Source organism: Gopherus evgoodei, chromosome 7 (assembly GCF_007399415.2).
Source record: "Gopherus evgoodei ecotype Sinaloan lineage chromosome 7, rGopEvg1_v1.p, whole genome shotgun sequence".
NCBI classification, from domain to species: Eukaryota; Metazoa; Chordata; order Testudines; family Testudinidae; genus Gopherus; species Gopherus evgoodei.
In genome coordinates, this window is record NC_044328.1 from 12,329,320 (window position 1) to 12,348,372 (window position 19,053).

The following is a 19,053-nucleotide window of genomic DNA, read 5'->3' on the forward strand; positions in this document are numbered from 1 at the left end:
ATTTTGACAGTAAGACTAAAGAAGACAAGATGAATTTGAGATGTTATAGAGGAAATAGTGGCAAGATTTGACAAGGACATGAATGTAAGATGTAACAGGAAGGAGAACAATCAAAGATTGCACCATGGTTGTGGGTAACAGGAAGGATGGTATTGCTGGCAGGAAAAATGAGGAAGAGAATGAGTTTGAGAGAAAAGAGTAACTTCCTTTAAATCAGTGGTTCTCAGACTTTTGTACTGGTGACCCCTTTCACACAGCAAGCCTCTGAGTGCGACCCCCTCCCTTTCTAAATTAAAAACATTTTAAAATATATTTAACACCATTATAAATGCAGGAGGCAAAGCGTAGTTTGGGATGGAGGCTGACAGCTCATGACCCCCCCCATGTAATAACCTCAGGACCCCCTGAGGGGTCCCACCCTCCAGTTTGAGACATACTGGACCAAATTCACTGTTGGTGTAATTTCATTGACTTAATTAAACTTGCTCCCATTTATGTCGGTAGTGAATTTGTTCATTAGATTGAAGGTGGTGGCAAGACATTGAAGAAGAGTGATCACAGAGGGCAGATGGAGATGTAGAACTGGACAGAGATCACAGATGGATAAATATTTGAGAATAATTATTGTAGAGGTAATAGCTGAATCAGTAAGAGCTGATCACATAAGTTAAGGATATAAGTGTAGAGAAAGAAAAGGCAAGGACCTAGGATGGAAACCTGTAGAATTTCAGCTAAGACACCTTTAGTAATACTCTTTTGCTACTGATACTGAATTGTACCTAATTTTGATTTCTGTCGAAATGACAGTGCTATTCTGTTGAGAGTATTATTAATGGAAACTCTGTAGATTTCTTGTCGATATTACAGTGTTTGAGTGAGAATTTGTCAAACATTATTTTTTAACCACAACCTAAAATACAAAACAATTCAAAGCTCTTTTTTATTCTACTACATGAGGGCTCTGAAGTGCATTGCAGAAATCAAATTGAAAGGAAAATCCGATAGTTGCCACTGTCTTTAAAAACTTGTTTTTAGGATTCAGTTTATTAATATAAGGCATGTTGTGTATTTACAGTTTCATTTATGATGATATTCTGTCAACACTGTATGACAGAAGGGAAAGGAAACATTCTTTGGAGATTTTCCATATCAGGTGCTGAAAGGTTGGCTTAACTTGTGTAAAGATTTTAAAAAATCAGTCTGTCATTATAAAGTCTAAACTAAGCTTGTTTTTTTCACAAGGAAAGCTTGATTTAAACCTTAGCATACGTATTTCAGTGTCTTGGACCTACAGCGCTGTATACAGAAAGTCAGTTTTCAGACATTATCTGAAAGTCTCATTGCTTAGTGGTTTTAAACACTTCTGTGTTTTTCCACATCTTAAAATTATTACATTAATTTGTGATTATTCAAACAGTTTTTTAAAAAAACTGACAACTACACAAGCGTTCACCTTTGCAGAAATTACTTTAACACAGTAAAGAGCAGTACTTTGATTTAATGCCTAGTTTATCTGTATTATTTTCCGGTTTGTTTCATGTTGATTAACATACTATACAAATTATACACAGGCTAATTGTAAAGATTTCCTAGGCATACACTGTATTAAAAGTGGCCTGGAAGAATTGATCAGACACACAGTTATCTATGAAAATTTGAAGACTATGTTCAGTACTCAAGAGTTTTTAGTATGGTACAAAAAGGGTTATAATGGAGTAAGCTGTTGAAATCACAAAAAGGAAAACTAGGCTGAAAAAACTCCTAATGATAAGATCTGTTGTACTGTAGAATAGTTACCTATGAGAAGTGTGGGAAACCCTATTATATGAGACATTTAAAGTAAGACTGGACAACTCATAGACTCAAGGACTGGAAGGGACCTCGAGAGGTCATCGAGTCCAGTCCCCTGCCCTCATGGCAGGACCAAATACTGTCTAGACCATCCCTAATAGACATTTATCTAACCTACTCTTAAATATCTCCAGAGATGGAGATTCCACAACTTCCCTAGGCAATCTATTCCAGCGTTTAACTACCCTGACAGTTAGGAACTTTTTCCTAATGTCCAACCTAAATCTCCCTTGCTGCAGTTTAAGCCCATTGCTTCTTGTTCTATCATTGGAGGAGGCTAAGGTGAACAAGTTTTCTCCCTCCTCCTGATGACACCCTTTTAGATACCTGAAAACTGCTATCATGTCCCCTCTCAGTCTTCTCTTTTCCAAACTAAACAAACCCAATTCCTTCAGCCTTCCTTCATAGGTCATGTTCTCAAGACCTTTAATCATTCTTGTTGCTCTTCTCTGGACCCTCTCCAATTTCTCCACATCTTTCTTGAAATGCAGTGCCCAGAACTGGACACAATACTCCAGTTGAGGCCTAACCAGTGAAGAGTAAAGCGGAAGAATAACTTCTTGTGTCTTGTTTACAACACACCTGTTAATGCATCCCAGAATCACGTTTGCTTTTTTTGCAACAGTATCACACTGTTGACTCATATTAAGCTTGTGGTCTACTATGACCCCTAGATCTTTCTGCCTTACTCCTTCCTAGACAGTCTCTTCCCATTCTCTATGTGTGAAACTGATTGTTCCTTCCTAAGTGGAGCACTTTGCATTTATCTTTATTGAACTTCATCCTGTTTACCTCAGATCATTTCTCCAATTTGTCCAGATCATTTTGAATTTTGACCCTGTCCTCCAAAGCAGTTGCAATCCCTCCCAGTTTGGTATCGTCCGCAAACTTAATAAGCGTACTTTCTATGCCAACATCTAAATCGTTGATGAAGGTATTGAACAGAACCGGTCCCAAAACAGACCCCTGCGGAACCCCACTTGTTATACCTTTCCAGCAGGATTGGGAGCCATTAACAACTACTCTCTGAGTACAGTTATCCAGCCAGTTATGCACCCACCTTATAGTAGCCCCATCTAAATTGTACTTTCCTAGTTTATCTATAAGAATATCATGCGAGACTGTATCAAATGCCTTACTAAAGTCTAGGTATATCACATCCACCGCTTCTCCCTTATCCACAAGCTCGTTATCCTATCAAAGAACGCTATCAGATTAGTTTGACACGACTTGTTCTTTACAAATCCATGCTGGCTATTCCCTATCACCTTACCACCTTCCAAGTGTTTGCAGATGATTTCTTTAATTACCTGCTCCATTATCTTCCCTGGCACAGAAGTTAAACTAACTGGTCTGTAGTTTCCTGGGTTGTTTTTATTTCCCTTTTTATAGATGGGCACTATATTTGCCTCCTTCCAGTCTTCTGGAATCTCCCCCGTCTCCCATGATTTCCCAAAGATAATAGCTAGAGGCTCAGATACCTCCTCTATTAACTCCTTGAGTATTCTAGGATGCATTTCATCAGGCCCTGGTGACTTGCAGGCATCTAACTTTTCTAAGTGATTTTTTACTTGCTCTTTTTTTATTTTATCTTCTAAACCTACCCTCTTCCCGTAAGCATTCACTATACTAGACATTCCTTCAGACTTCTCAGTGAAGACAGAAACAAAGAAGTCATTAAGCATCTCTGCCATTTCCAAGTCTCCCGTTACTGTTTCCCCCTCCTTACTGAGCAGTGGGCCTACCCTGTCCTTGGTCTTCCTCTTGCTTCTAACGTATTGATAAAAAGTCATCTTGTTTCCCTTTATTCCCATAGCTAGTTTGAGCTCATTTTGTGCCTTTGCCTTTCTAATCTTGCCTCTGCATTCCTGTGTTATTTGCCTATATTCATCCTTTGTAATCTGACCTAGTTTCCATTTTTTATATGACGCCTTTTTATTTTGTAGGTCACGCAAGATCTCGTGGTTAAGCCAAGGTGGTCTTTTGCCACATTTTCTATCTTTCCTAACCATCGGAATAACGTGCTTTTGGGCCCTTAATAGCGTCCCTTTGAAAAACTGCCAACTCTCCTCAGTTGTTTTTCCCCTCAGTCTTGATTCCCATGGGACCTTACCTATCAGCTCTCTGAGCTTACCAAAATCTGCCTTCCTGAAATCCATTGTCTCTGTTTTGCTGGACTCCCTTCTACCCTTCCTTAGAATTGCAAACTCTATGATTTCATGATCACTTTCACCCAAGCTTCCTTCTACTTTCAAATTCTCAACATGTTTCTCCCTATTTGTTAAAATCAAGTCTAGAACAGCTTCCCCCCTAGTAGCTTTTTCAACTTTCTGCAATAAAAAGTTGTCTGCAGTGCAGTCCAGGAACTTATTAGATAGTCTGTGCCCCGCGGTGTTATTTTCCCAACATATATCTGGATAGTTGAAGTCCCCCATCACCACCAAATCTTGGGCTTTGGATGATTTTGTTAGTTGTTTGAAAAAAGCCTCATGCACCTCTTCCACCTGATTAGGTGGCCTGTAGTAGACTCCCAGTACGACATCACCCGTACTAGAAAACATCTGAAGAATGGCTATATTGGATCAGGTCAGTGGTCTGTCCAGCCCCATATCCTGTCTTCTGACAGTGGCCAATGCCAGATGCTTCAGAGGGAATGAATAGAACAGGGCATTTATCGAGTGGTCCATCCATCCCCGTTGAAGGAAACTACCCTGCAATGGCAAGTAGAAGGAGTAGGGCTCTGATTCTGAAATCAGATCTGTGCAGTTAGACACTTACCCAGCAGGACTTCCCATGAGCGTATATCAACACTGCAGCTGGGAGCACCCAGCTCAGGTAGACAGATGTGCTAGCCCTGTACTACCTAGCACACTAAAAATAACTCTGTGGATGTTGTGGCAGGGCAGTGGCTTGGGCTGGCCACCCTAGTTCAATCCCTAGCAGTCTGATGGGCTTGGACTGAAGCGGCTAGCCCAAGTCACCGCCTGCTACAACATCCACACTTACTTTTAATATAGTAGTTTGAGCAGAGCTAGCACAAGAGTTTGCTTACCCAGGCAGGGAGGCACGCTCCCGGTTGCAGTGTTGGCATTGCTACTGACTTCAGTATACTCGGACTAAAAACTTAAAAATGTGTGTCAGTGGAGTCCACTAAATTCCCTTCTCCCACCTACCCAGAAACATGTACTTTACAAAATATTCCCCGCTGCCATGTACTCTTTCATTATTTACTATCACTCCACCTGATTTACCACCACTGCATAATGCAGTTATAGTATAAGAAGCAGAGTGACATCTATATTCAGGTTGAATAAACATTTCTATTCAGACAGATAATTTTTGTTTCCTTAACACTTTCCCTTTTACCTGTTAGGCTGAAATTTTGGCAGCTGTTCAGGGTTCAAGTACTTCTTAAAATCTGAGCCAAGATTTTCAACCATTTTCCAGAATGAAATTTTTTTTCATTATTTTCAAAAAAACCATGCAAGCTTAGAAACTTGAAATCTTTGCAGGGTGTCGATGTCTTGGTCGCTAATGTGCCTTTGGGTGGCCTGGTGATTTGTCAATGGTACAAGAGTTTAAAAACATGTTTGTGTGTTTTGTGCATGCACAAGCATGCTTGATTGATTGTTACACAGTATATTCACAAGGAGAGAGAGAGAGAGAGAGAGAGAGAGAGGAGATGCGGGAAGGGCAAAAGCCTTTCAGCTTCTGTTTTTCCCCCACCCCACCCCACCCCATCCACGGCTCCCACCCAAGCACTATAGGAGGTCTTCATACTCTCGAGCTATAATCCCAGTCGGACAAATTTACTCAGGTGCTTCAGATTAGGAGTCCCATCTGGTGAACCACAGAGAATTCACCTGAGAAGCAAGCTGCTTCATAATGGAAGTTGGTAGCTCTGCTCTTGAGGTGACTTCATTTGCCACTTTCTCCCTCTCCCTGCTCCTGTTTATACATGGCTAGGAGTGTGGATAAGGAGAGCCTTGAATCTGAAGGCTCAGCACAGAGACACTCAACTTCCTGAATGCTACTATCTCCTAAAGGAATAATACAAATTGGCAGTGGTGTGCCTGGAATCTCTGGTGTAATAAACTTTTTCTGTATGCATGGTAAAAAGAAAAGTTGACATCAGATGAAGAAAAGAATACAAAAAAATAGTCAATTCTCTTGAATATGACCCTTCGTGCTGCACTCTGGCGAGGGATGGATGGATGGGGAGTATACTGTGCACAGCCTGCAATGGAGCAGGGAGTGGCTTCTAGAATGGACAGTGGGGACTGCTCAGTGCCCCAGGGTAGGGGGTTCCCTGATCCTTCACTGCAAAACAGCACACCCAGAGCCCTCCACCGGCAACCAAGTTGGAGAGAATAGATCAATGCACGGTGGTTCCCAATACTTCCCAGTGCACAATAGCAGCATGCACATCCCCCCACTGTCTGCAAGGCAGATGCTGAGGAAAGGAGAAGAAAACCTTCCAGCTGTGCCTCTGCTGCTCTTCCAACCCCAACTTCCCCTCCACCCCCAAAAATCCGTCTCCCCAAACTCTTCCTACACATGCTCTCCACGCAGGCTCTATCAGGGAGGTCAAGCGAATGGAGTTGTTTGCCCTGGAGCTGCACTGAAGGGCTAGGGTTCGAAGGGGAGTGGAAAGATGCAGTTTGAGGAGGACAGTGCCCCTACGTGCCCCCCAATCTCTTCTCCTTGAATGTGACATCACAACATGATCAATGTTGCTCTTATGCGGTGGATATGTTGCTGTTACCAAGTGGACAATTCACAGGAGGGAAAAGTCTTCCATGGGGAAATGTTACTCGTAAGCGGCGGTTGCTCTTACAAGATGTTGCTGCAAATTAGCATCTACAGTACTTGGATACTGAGGTTGAGAGATTCCAGATGTTATTTATGGTTCCAGAACACTTACACTATCCAGAAGCATGAGTGATCTTGGAAAAGTACTGGCAATATTATGCTTTGCTAAGGTTTTCCATTGTATTAAAAATTCTGATTTCTTATCAAGTAGTAGCTTTATACGACTGACTAGCTGATGTAGTTTTGCTCCATTCAAGAAAAGGAATGGGAGACTAAATGGGATTATAGCTGTGAGCAGCTCAATCTGGGAAACGGACAAATTCCAGAACTTAGTGTGGGATTGTGGTTCAGGCAGTCTGATCTGTTCCTCTCGGATCTATAAGGTTAGGAAGAACAGTTTATGAATTATTTATGTATAACATAAAAATATAGTTATAGCTAATAGCACTCTAGGACTTTGCTAGGAAAGATTAGGAAATATTATTATGTCACATACACAGTTAAATTTCTTTAATATAACAGCATAATCTCTTCCCAAAACACAATATAAAACCTTAACTAGGATGTACCACTGTCCCACAAACTAAATACTACAGATAGTACTGTGCTTTCACTTCTGTTCTAACTACAGACAACGTGGGACTATGTGTGCCTTTTATGTTTTATGGTTATGTCCTGCAATTTAAAAGAATACAGAAATGATATATCATAAAGGTACGCAATGAATCTTGGACACTAATATCGATTAATCCTTCTGAGACAGTTCTGGTTTCTCCTTGCCAAAATATGATAAATAGAAAATTAAATAGTCTCTGCTTTGTTCCTTGGAAGATTGCTAAAAGGAGAAGTGAAGCTTCTTCCTCTTCCTTTCTGGCAGGAGAGGGGCAGCGTCCATAAGTGCCAAGCATAATAAAACTAAGTAAATTTTAACCTTTGTCACGAAAAGGAAATTAACTAGAAATTAAAAATTGCTTTGAATTTTATGAAAGCAGAGAAAAAGTAGTCAAGGAACTGGAGGAAGGTGACTAGCTGATTGTTTCCATCTTATTTATGGATGCCCTAGGGTGGCTGCTGGTATACATTACTTGAATTATAATAATACTTTTCACCTATATGGAACCTTTTCTCTTAGGCTATCAAGGCTGTTATCCTCTCTTTTTCTTATGGGGAAAATTAGAGGCAGTTTGGGTTTTTTAGCTGATTTCTATGACTCTGTTAATCCTCCCTAAAATGAAATACGTGAAAAGTTTCATATCTGGCTTGTTGTAATGTGCTTCTAATGTTTTTGTTGAAACATTGAATGCTGTAGTATCTCAATCTCCCATTATTTCATGATAACTTTCAAATAATTATTTATATCCTACTTACTAGTTCCAGATTTCTGTGGTAAGTTTGATTACCAGTTTTAGAATGTAGTTTTCCATTACTGTATTTTTCTAAAGGAGAAAAGCTGTGCAGTAGAATTAAATGTAATATCTTGATGAGACGGATGCTTGAGAAAATTTTAAATTTCAGTGGAACCATTAGCATCTCCATATTATTACTTGTGAAGAAGGGGTCCAAGCAAATCAAGAACATTTTTGATGCACTAAATCTTAACCAGCTTGGGAAGTAATAGCATCTAAACTTTACTGAAATCTTACTTGTAAACCACAGTACTTAGTATTAATGGATAGGTTGTGCAGCCATTATTGTATTCAGCTGTGATCTTTATTTTATTTAACTTATATCACACTTCTTTCACTTTGTAATGAAGTCAGACATGTCGTGATTTAGCATTGTACTTTGTTTTTAATCTCTTATTCAAACTCTTATTTGGATGCAGGCATGTTTCAATGCAAGACTCTTTTATTTTTTCTTTCAGATGGTCTTCTTGTTGTTGGTGTCCATTCAGCGAAGTTTCCAAACGAAAAGGTTCTCAATAACATTAAAAGTGCTGTTCTTAGATATAACATTACTCATCCTGTTGTAAATGATGCTGATGCAACACTTTGGCATGAGCTGGAAGTGTCTTGCTGGCCAACTCTGGTCATTCTTGGGCCTCGTGGAAATATGCTGTTTTCTCTTGTTGGAGAGGGACACAAAGATCAATTATTTTTATTTACTTCTATTGCTCTAAAGTTCTACAAAGAGAGAGGACAAATCACAGATCACAAAATTGGAATAAAATTGTTCAAAGACTCTCTACCTTCTTCTCCCTTGCTGTTTCCTGGCAAAGTGACTGTAGACAATTCAGGAGATAGACTCGTGATAGCAGATACCGGACATCACAGGATTTTGGTTGTCAGGAAAAATGGACAAATCCTACACACCATTGGAGGTAAGATTTACAGAAATTTCTCAGAATCATGTTATTTTAGAGCATAGGCTCTTCAGAGAAGTCTGTGCATTCTTCGTGTTCAGCGCTCAGCGTATTGTAGACATTTGAAACTAATTACTGATTTTTTTTCAACTATTTTGTTTAAGCATTTTGCTTAAAACTCCCCTTTAAATATTTTTTTGGATATTAAAATAACTTTTAGAACAAATCTATGTGAGAGACTCCATGAATACACTTGTTTAAGGTGCCTCATGTTTCTAATTGTTTCAGTAATTTTGACATTTTTATATTAATTTCAACATGCAGTACAGATAGCAGAGTATAGAATCTGCACAGACAATGACTAGTTATAGATCGCTTTGTGTACATGGTGCTGTACATCTACAAAGCAGGTACTGTGTCGCTCCTTCCCTGACACCATAAAGACAGAATCCGCTGCAAGGGAGTGAGTGAGCCAGGGAGATGAGGCGAGACACGAACACCTCACTCAGTCCACTGACAATGCAATGCTGACGAACCCTTTCTTATTAGTGGGATCCTGGGGCTAGCTGCTAACTAGGGATTCCCTAGGAGCATTGCTCTTTAACAATCTAATGACGTGTCTGCAACAAATTAATTGAAGTCTTGTACTGTTGTATAGGAACCTGAAAGTCTAGAAATTGACAAGAAACAATTGTCAAAGCAAGAATGCAAAAGTGAGAATTAAACTATATATTTACATTTATTTGCTAAGATAGCCTGGGTAGCAAAGGTACTTTTTAATGTCTCTTTAAAAGTGTTCAGCTTTCTCTTTTGTTCACCACACAGACCTAATCATTCTTCTGCACCACTTATATGCTTTTTTTGTTATAATCTTACACAAAAAAAGTGAGTAGTGATTGCATCTCATAGGTTCTTTGGTCATAACTATATTAAGCATATTCCTGTTATAACAGCCCAATTATAAGCCATCCTGCTGACAACCACTATTGACAAATTTTGCTATGGGTCTGATGCGAAACCATTAAAGTTAAGGGAAAGTTTCCAATTAACATCAGTGAGTTTTGGACAAGGCCCTCTGTGTGTGTATATATGGATTATTTCAGTTCATCTGCCATTGAATAACACCTGCTTCATTGTAGGATGTTGCAGTTATTAAAACAATGCCAGCAATACTACAGTTTTTAAAACAGGAACCTTATTAGTTGAATGACAGCAGATTAAGTATGCAGAACATAATTGTTAAAGTAAAAAAATCTAATCAGGACACCAGCGTTAGCACCTTCCATAGCAGCAGAGGTGTTATGTGAATTCTTATGACCAGTAAGATGGCATCTCTAACTGCAAAGTATTCCTTAATATGATGTTGGGTTAGCCATTCACTAGTGATTCAAAGGGGAGAGTACTATGTATTTAATTAGTAAGACCACTTGTCACATCCTGCGCAGTCCCCGAGAGGTCTTGCATCCAAGTACTTTTTGAGCTTGATTTTGCATAACTAATTAAATTTGACATTGTCACATCCTGTATTTGCTATCTGTAAACCCTAGACTGTCATCTTGCAATTTATATGTAAAAGTTAATAGTGATTTGTGTATTTCAGTGACTCAGTAAAAGAACTGTGGGCAGAAAACAATGTAGCGAAGACTATAATTCAGTAATAAGAGTTGGTATCTACTGAGGTGAAAATAACTTAATTTGCGTCATAGATCATGATGCAAACTTAATAGTTCATAAGTCTAAATATCTTCCTGTGACAGCTGCAGCTAATTCATTTTACAATATGCTCTGTCCCTCATTGTAAGATATGATGCTTACATTTACAGTTCTTTATGTAGATCCTGATGGTCTTCTCTCTCCTTGTCGTGCTGTCTAGAAGGCTAACTAGATCCATTCTTCATGCTGCCCTTTACATGCAGTTCCATACCTGTTTTTTGCTAATAATTGCTGATCAAGAACTGTTTTTGCTAGCTGAACATTACTTTGCTTTGAAGCTTATCCAGAACACTAAATAACTGAAGTAAATAAAAGTAATGAAGTTAAAATGTTTGCAGCTAATTTGCTTTGATGTAACCAGGGCTAAAATACTGAGGGATGGATTTTCTGAAATTGTGTCTGTCTTAGTCCAAGAAAAGAGGAGCAATTCAGAATCGCAATAAAAGACTTCTGTTGTTAATGTTGCTTGAGCGGAGAACCCATGTATGGCTAGAACTGGAGAGAAAAAATGTCAGGATATAGAATTGTGTCATTGCTGTTGCACAGCAAGGTGATTCTGAAATGAAACTATACAGAATAGTTCTAAAAAATAACTGAGCTGTATGCAGAGCTGCAAAAGCACCTTCTGGAAAATGCTTAAATCTGTAAAATAATTGTAGATGTGCTTGCTTACTATTTTCCTTTTTTGTGATGTGAAATCTTATTCTCTTCATTGGTTTGTTTCATGTTTAGGACCAAACAGTGGGAGAAAAGATGGAAGATTTTCAGAGGCAGCATTCAATTCCCCACAGGGGGTGGCTATAAAGAATAACATTATTTATGTTGCGGATACAGAAAACCATCTGATTAGAAAGGTAAAATTTTCATTTAAAAGCAAGTTAAAGGATAACAGTGCAAGTTCTGTTCCCAGTTGCACAGACGAAAATTGACATCAAAGAAATTATTCACAAATTCTGCTGTGTAACTGAGAGTATAATTTGCCCCAGTATTTTTGCCCAATTTGTTTTTAAAGGAATGATGTTCACTTTTGCTATATTTAAATACTTAAAAACTATTCATGACAGCAATGTAATACTTTCCTAATGGAAAATATGCAATAATAATTGAAATATTGTGTGCCATGAAATTTTTTCTAGTAAAACGATGCATACATGATGATTTGTCCTGACAAATCCCTGATTTGCGTAATGAATATGGAAATTGTTTTCCCTTCATTTCAAGTTAAAACTCTAACATCAGATTCTTATGTACAGTACAAGTACTGTGGTGCTGTGGTAGAGTGAGTCTCATAGTTTTTGTATAGGTATACAATAAAGTAACAAGCCACAAGTAATCATTTACGTTATAATAAATCTCGGATTCTCAATATAGACTCATAGACTCTAGGACTGGAAGGGACTTCGAGAGGTCATCGAGTCCAGTCCCCTGCCCTCATGGCAGGATCAAATACTGTCTAGACCATCCCTAATAGATATTTATCTAACCTACTCTTAAATATCTCCAGAGATGGAGATTCCACAACTTCCCTAGGCAATCTATTCCAGTATTTAACTACCCTGACAGTTAGGAACTTTTTCCTAATGTCCAACTTAAATCTCCCTTGCTGCAGTTTAAGTCCATTGCTTCTTGTTCTATCATTGGAGGCTAAGGTGAACAAGTTTTCTCCCTCCTCCTGATGACACCCTTTTAGATACCTGAAAACTGCTGTCATGTCCCCTCTCAGTCTTCTCTTTTCCAAACTAAACAAACCCAGTTCCCTCAGCCTTCCTTCATAGGTCATGTTCTCAAGACCTTTAATCATTCTTGTTGCTCTTCTCTGGACCCTCTCCAATTTCTCCACATCTTTCTTGAAATGCAGTGCCCAGAACTGGACACAATACTCCAGTTGAGGCCTAACCAGCGCAGAGTAAAGCAGAAGAATGACTTCTCGTGTCTTGTTTACAACACACCTGTTAATGCATCCCAGAATCACGTTTGCTTTTTTTGCAACAGTATCACACTGTTGACTCATATTAAGCTTGTGGTCTACTATGACCCCTAGATCTCTTTCTTCCATACTCCTTCCTAGGCAGTCTCTTCCCATTCTGTATGTGTGAAACTGATTGTTCCTTTCTAAGTGGAGCACTTTGCATTTATCTTTATTGAACTTCATCCTGTTTACTTCAGACCATTTCTCCAATTTGTCCAGATCATTTTGAATTTTGACCCTGTCCTCCAAAGCAGTTGCAATCCCTCCCAGTTTGGTATCGTCCGCAAACTTAATAAGCGTACTTTCTATGCCAACATCTAAATCGTTGATGAAGATATTGAACAGAGCCAGTCCCAAAACAGACCCCTGTGGAACCCCACTTGTTATACCTTTCCAGCAGGATTGGGAGCCATTAACAACTACTCTCTGAGTACGGTTATCCAGCCAGTTATGCACCCACCTTATAGTAGCCCCATCTAAATTGTACTTTCCTAGTTTATCTATAAGAATATCATGCGAGACCGTATCAAATGCCTTACTAAAGTCTAGGTATATCACATCCACCGCTTCTCCCTTATGAACAAGGCTCGTTATCCTATCAAAGAATGTTATCAGATTAGTTTGACACGATTTTTTCTTTACAAATCCATGCTGGCTATTCCCTATCACCTTACCACCTTCCAAGTGTTTGCAGATGATTTCTTTAATTACCTGCTCCATTATCTTCCCTGGCACAGAAGTTAAACTAACTGGTCTGTAGTTTCCTGGGTTGTTTTTATTTCCCTTTTTATAGATGGGCACTATATTTGCCCCCTTCCAGTCTTCTGGAATCTCCCCAGTCTCCCATGATTTCCCAAAGATAATAGCTAGAGGCTCAGATACCTCCTCTATTAACTCCTTGAGTATTCTAGGATGCATTTCATCAGGCCCTGGTGACTTGCAGGCATCTAACTTTTCTAAGTGATTTTTTACTTGCTCTTTTTTTATTTTATCTTCTAAACCTACCCTCTTCCCGTAAGCATTCACTATACTAGACATTCCTTCAGACTTCTCAGTGAAGACAGAAACAAAGAAGTCATTAAGCATCTCTGCCATTTCCAAGTCTCCCGTTACTGTTTTCCCCTCCTCACTGAGCAGTGGGCCTACCCTGTCCTTGGTCTTCCTCTTGCTTCTAATGTGTTGATAAAAAGTCTTCTTGTTTCCCTTTATTCCCATAGCTAGTTTGAGCTCATTTTCTGCCTTTGCCTTTCTAATCTTGCCCCTGCATTCCTGTGTTATTTGCCTATATTCGTCCTTTGTGATCTGACCTAGTTTCCATTTTTTATATGACGCCTTTTTATTTTGTAGGTCACACAAGATCTCATGGTTAAGCCAAGGTGGTCTTTTGCCACATTTTCTATCTTTCCTAACCATCGGAATAGCTTGCTTTTGGGCCCTTAATAGCGTCCCTTTGAAAAACTGCCAACTCTCCTCAGTTGTTTTTCCCCTCAATCTTGATCCCCATGGGACCTTACCTATCAGCTCTCTGAGCTTACCAAAATCCGCCTTCCTGAAATCCATTGTCTCTATTTTGCTGTACTCCCTTCTACCCTTCCTTAGAATTGCAAACTCTCTGATTTCATGATCACTTTCACCCAAGCTTCCTTCTTCTTTCAAATTCTCAACAAGTTCCTCCCTATTTGTTAAAATCAAGTCTAGAACAGCTTCCCCCCTAGTAGCTTTTTCAACTTTCTGCAATAAAAAGTTGTCTGCAATGCAGTCCAGGAACTTATTGGATAGTCTGTGCCCCGCGGTGTTATTTTCCCAACATATATCTGGATAGTTGAAGTCCCCCATCACCACCAAATCTTGGGCTTTGGATGATTTTGTTAGTTGTTTGAAAAAAGCCTCATGCACCTCTTCCACCTGATTAGGTGGCCTGTAGTAGACTCCCAGCACGACATCACCCGTGTTTTTTACCCCCTTTAGCCTAACCCAGAGACTCTCAACACTTCCATCTCCTATGTCCATCTCCACCTCAGTCCAAGTGTGTACATTTTTAATATATAAGGCAACACCTCCTCCCTTTTTCCTCTGTCTATCCTTCCTGAGCAAACTATACCCATCCACACCAACATTCCAGTCGTGTGTATTATCCCACCAAGTTTCAGTAATGCCAACAATGTCATAGTTGTATTTATTTATTAGCACTTCCAGTTCTTCCTGCTTATTACCCATACTTCTTGCATTTGTATATAGGCATCTAAGATACTGGTTTGATCTTGCCTCCCAGCTTTGCCCTGACCCTCCTTTCTCTCTGCCATTATAGCCCGTGCTCCCTCCTGTTTCCAACCCATCTCCCAGGTCTTGTTCCCCACTTACCTGTGGGCTTTGCTCACCTGTCCCCCTCGAACCTAGTTTAAAGCCCTCCTTACTAGGTTAGCCAGTCTGTGCGCAAATAAGGCCTTTCCCCTCCTAGAAAGGTGAACGCCATCTGTGCCTAGCAGTCCTTCCTCGAATAGCATCCCGTGGTCCAGGAAGCCAAAGCCCTCCTGGCGACACCATCTTCGCAGCCAGGCATTCACCTCCACGATGCATCTGTCTCTGCCCAGGCCCCTACCTTCAACAGGAAGAATCGAAGAGAATACCACCTGCGCTCCAAACTCCTTAACCCGTACTCCCAGAGCCCTGTAGTCACTCTTGATCTGCTCAGTGTCACACCTCACAGTATCATTTGTGCCCACATGGATGAGTAGCATGGGGTAGTAGTCAGAAGGCTGGATAATCCTCGACAAAGCCTCTGTAACATCTCGGATGCAGGCCCCTGGCAGGCAGCATACCTCCCGGGATGAACGGTCAGGGCGACAGATGGGTGTCTCCGTCCCCCTCAGCAGAGAGTCTCCAACCACCACTACCCTACGTTTCTTATTATCAGTGGTGGCAGCAGACCTCCCAGCCTTTGGGGTATGAGGCTTCCTCTCCTTAACTGTTGGGGGTGATTCCTTCTCTCCTGTATCAAGAAGAGCATAACGGTTATCTATTACCACAGCAGGAGGGTTTGCAGCAGGGGTGGAGCACTGCCTGCTGCCAGAAGTAACCAGCTGCCAGTGTCCACTCTGAGCCATCTCCTCCTCCACTGGTGTGTCAGATACACCCTGAGCCATCTCCTCCTCCACTGGTGTGTCAGATACACCCTGAGCCATCTCCTCCTCCACTGGTGTGTCAGTAGTCCTGTGAACTGGGACAGCTACATCAGCTGTCTCCACATGGATACTGTCCAGGAATTGCTCATGGATACGGATGTTCCTCAGCCTAGCCACCTCCTTCTGTAGCTCTCTCACCTGCTGCCTGAGAGATTCCACCAGTAGGCACCTTTCACATTGGATGCCACCCCCAGCCTGGATATCAGTAAGTGGAAATTGCAAGTTACAGTCTCTGCAAGCCCACACCAGAATCTGGGTAAAAGCATCCATGCTTTGGTGCTCTGTCTGGCTATAGGCGCAGGTGGAGGAGACAGAAGCAGTGCTGCCACAGGTGTTGCGGGTCCTCCTCCTCACATCGTAAGCCTCCCTCTGTCAATCTCTCTCAAAGTCCCGTCTGCAGCTGCCTGTCCGATCTGCTCTGCTTTAAACAGAAAGGTTTTGGATGTGGCTTGGTTTATAGGTTCAGGGGACCAATGGGTCACAGATGAGACGGACAAGGGACCCCCACTCCCTTCCTACTCCCCTTCCAAACTCCCTTGCGAAACTCCCTGTTAGCAGCTCCTGGTCGCTAAGCTCCCTGGTCGCTTGTGAACAGCTTTATGAAGCCTTGGCCTGAGTGAATGCCCCGCCCACTGGTTAAGGCTCAGCCAATTACCAGAGGCTTCTAGCTTTCAAACCTTCCTTGGTAGCTCCGCCTCCAACTGCCAGCTAAGCACACGGTCCTGTGAATTTATAGACTCAGATCTCCCCCCAGTTCTTAAATGAAGGGCGATGCTGTTGTAAATGTAATCTTCCTTAAATTTGTGGTTTGGATCTTGGATTTGACCTGTGATTGAGTATGTCTACACGACGAGATTATTCCGATTTTACATAAACCAGTTTTGTAAAACAGATTGTATAAAGTCGAGTGCACGTGGCCACACTAAGCACATTAATTCGGCGGTGTGCGTCCATGTACCGAGGCTAGTGTCGATTTCCAGAGCGTTGCACTGTGGGTAGCTATCCTGTAGCTATCCCATAGTTCCTGCAGTCTCCCGCGCCCATTGGAATTCTGGGTTGAGATCCCAATGCAAAAACAGTGTCGCAGGTGATTCTGGGTAAATGTCGTCACTCAATTCTTCCTCCGTGAAAGCAACGGCAGACAATCATTTTGTGACCTTCTTCTCTGGATTGCCGTGGCAGACGCCATAGCATGGCAACCATGGAGCCCGTTTTGCCTTTTGTCACTGTCACCATATGTGTACTGGATGCTGCTGACAGATGCGGTACTGCAGTGCTACACAGCAGCATTCATTTACCTTTGCAAGGTAGCTGACGGTTACCATCCCTATTGCACCGTCTGCCATGCCGTTGTAAATTGGCTATGAGATGGCAGTTATCAGTCATTCTGTACTGTCTGCTGCTGTCATGGGTGCTCCTGGCTGGCCTCGCTGAGATCAGCCGGGGGCACATGGACAAAAATGGGAATGACTCCCCAGGTCATTCCCTTCTTTATGTTTCGTCTAAAAATAGAGTCAGTTCTGCGTAGAATGTGGGGCAAGTGTACTAGAGAACCAGAGAGCAGAGCCGCTCCGTGTCAGAGCCCCAGGGATCCCGCAGAAATAATGAGCTGCATGCCATTCTAGGGGGTACCCCTGCAACAACCCCACCCGTTGCTTCCCTCCTCCCCCAACCCTCCTGGGCTACAGTGGCAGTGTCCCCCCATTTGTGTGATGAAGTAATAAAGAATGCAGGAATAAGAAACACTGAGTTTTTAGTGAGATAAAATGAGTGGGAGGCAGCCTCCAGCTGCTATGATAGTCCAGGCAGTACAGAATCTTTTCTTTAGGCATGAAAGGGGGGGACTGATAGAGCTGAGCCTCCAGTTGATGATGAGGACGGTTACCAGCCTTTCTGTACCATCTGCCGGGAATGACTGGGAGTCATTCCCATTTTTACCCAGGTGCCCCCGGCCAACCTCACCAAGGCCAGCCAGGAGCACTCACGGGCTGATGATTACAATGGCAGACGGTACAATAAGACTGCTGTCCACCAGGAAAGGGATGCTGGTGTTCAGCGCTGCAGCACCCCGTCTACCAGCAGCATGCAGTAGACATAGGGTGATACTGGAAAAAAAGCGAGAAACTTTTTTTTCCCTTTTCTTTCAGGGGGAGGGGAGGGTGTAAATTGACAACATATACCCTGAACCACCCGGGACATTGTTTTTGGCCCTTCAGGCACTGGGAGCTCAGCCAAGAATGCAAATGCTTTTTGGAGACTGTGGGATAGCTGGAGTCCTCAGTACCCCCTCCCTCCCTCCCTCCATGAGCGTCCATTTGATTCTTTGCTTTCCATTACGCTTGTCACACAGCACTGTGCTGTGGCCTCTGTCTATCATAGCCTGGAGATTTTTTCAAATGCTTTGGCATTTCGTCTTCTGTAACAGAGGTGTGATAGAACAGATTTATCTCCCCACACAGCGATCAGATCCAGTATCTCCCGTACGGTCCATGCTGGAGCTCTTTTTGGATTTGGGACTTCATCGCCACCTGTGCTGATCAGCGCTCCACACTGGGCAAACAGGAAATGAAATTTAAAAGTTCACGGGGCTCTTCCTGTCTACCTGGCCAGTGCATCCGAGTTCAGATTGCTTTTCAGAACGGTCACAATGGTGCACTGTGGGATACTGCCCAGAGGCCAATACCGTTGATTTGCAGCCTCACTAATCCTAATCCGACATGGCAATACCGATTTCAGCGCTACTCTTCTCGTCGGGGAGGAGTACAGAAACCGGTTTAAAGAGCCCTTTATATCAATATAAAGGGCCTTGTTGTGTGGACGGGTGCAGGGTTAAACCGGTTTAACGCTGCTAAATTCGGTTTAAACGCGTAGTGTAGACCAGGCCATTGATTCAGAAGACCCAGGAGTTGAAGTTCATGGGAGCAACAAGATGAAATCTTACTGATGAAAGCAGTTTCTACATACCATAGAAACTTATTGCTTTAGCACATAGTTATTCCTAGATAATTAACCATTGCCCTTTTTCTAAAGGGGAACCTCGATAGTATAGTCTTTAAAGAACTGAGGTAATCAAAAGCTATTTTTATGTGCTTTCAGTTGTTTTTGATGCTCGCAAAAGGCAAATGTAAAAGTGGAATTATTGGTACAGACGTGGTGTTATATTGCATATAGATAGACTCTTCTTTATTCCTTTTTTACATAATCATCAGGATTAATTAATGTCA

The 19,053-nt window shown here is 41.7% G+C and overlaps 1 protein-coding gene across 1 annotated transcript in view; it reads left to right on the top strand.

Moving 5' to 3' along the window:
- Nucleotides 1-19,053, top strand: part of NHLRC2 (NHL repeat containing 2) — a 63,593-nt gene that overhangs the window by 16,306 nt on the left and 28,234 nt on the right. The window contains exons 3-4 of the mRNA XM_030568913.1: nucleotides 8,528-8,983; nucleotides 11,411-11,532. Coding sequence (XP_030424773.1) covers nucleotides 8,528-8,983; nucleotides 11,411-11,532 — 578 coding nt within the window. The remainder of the gene's footprint in view (nucleotides 1-8,527; nucleotides 8,984-11,410; nucleotides 11,533-19,053) is intronic.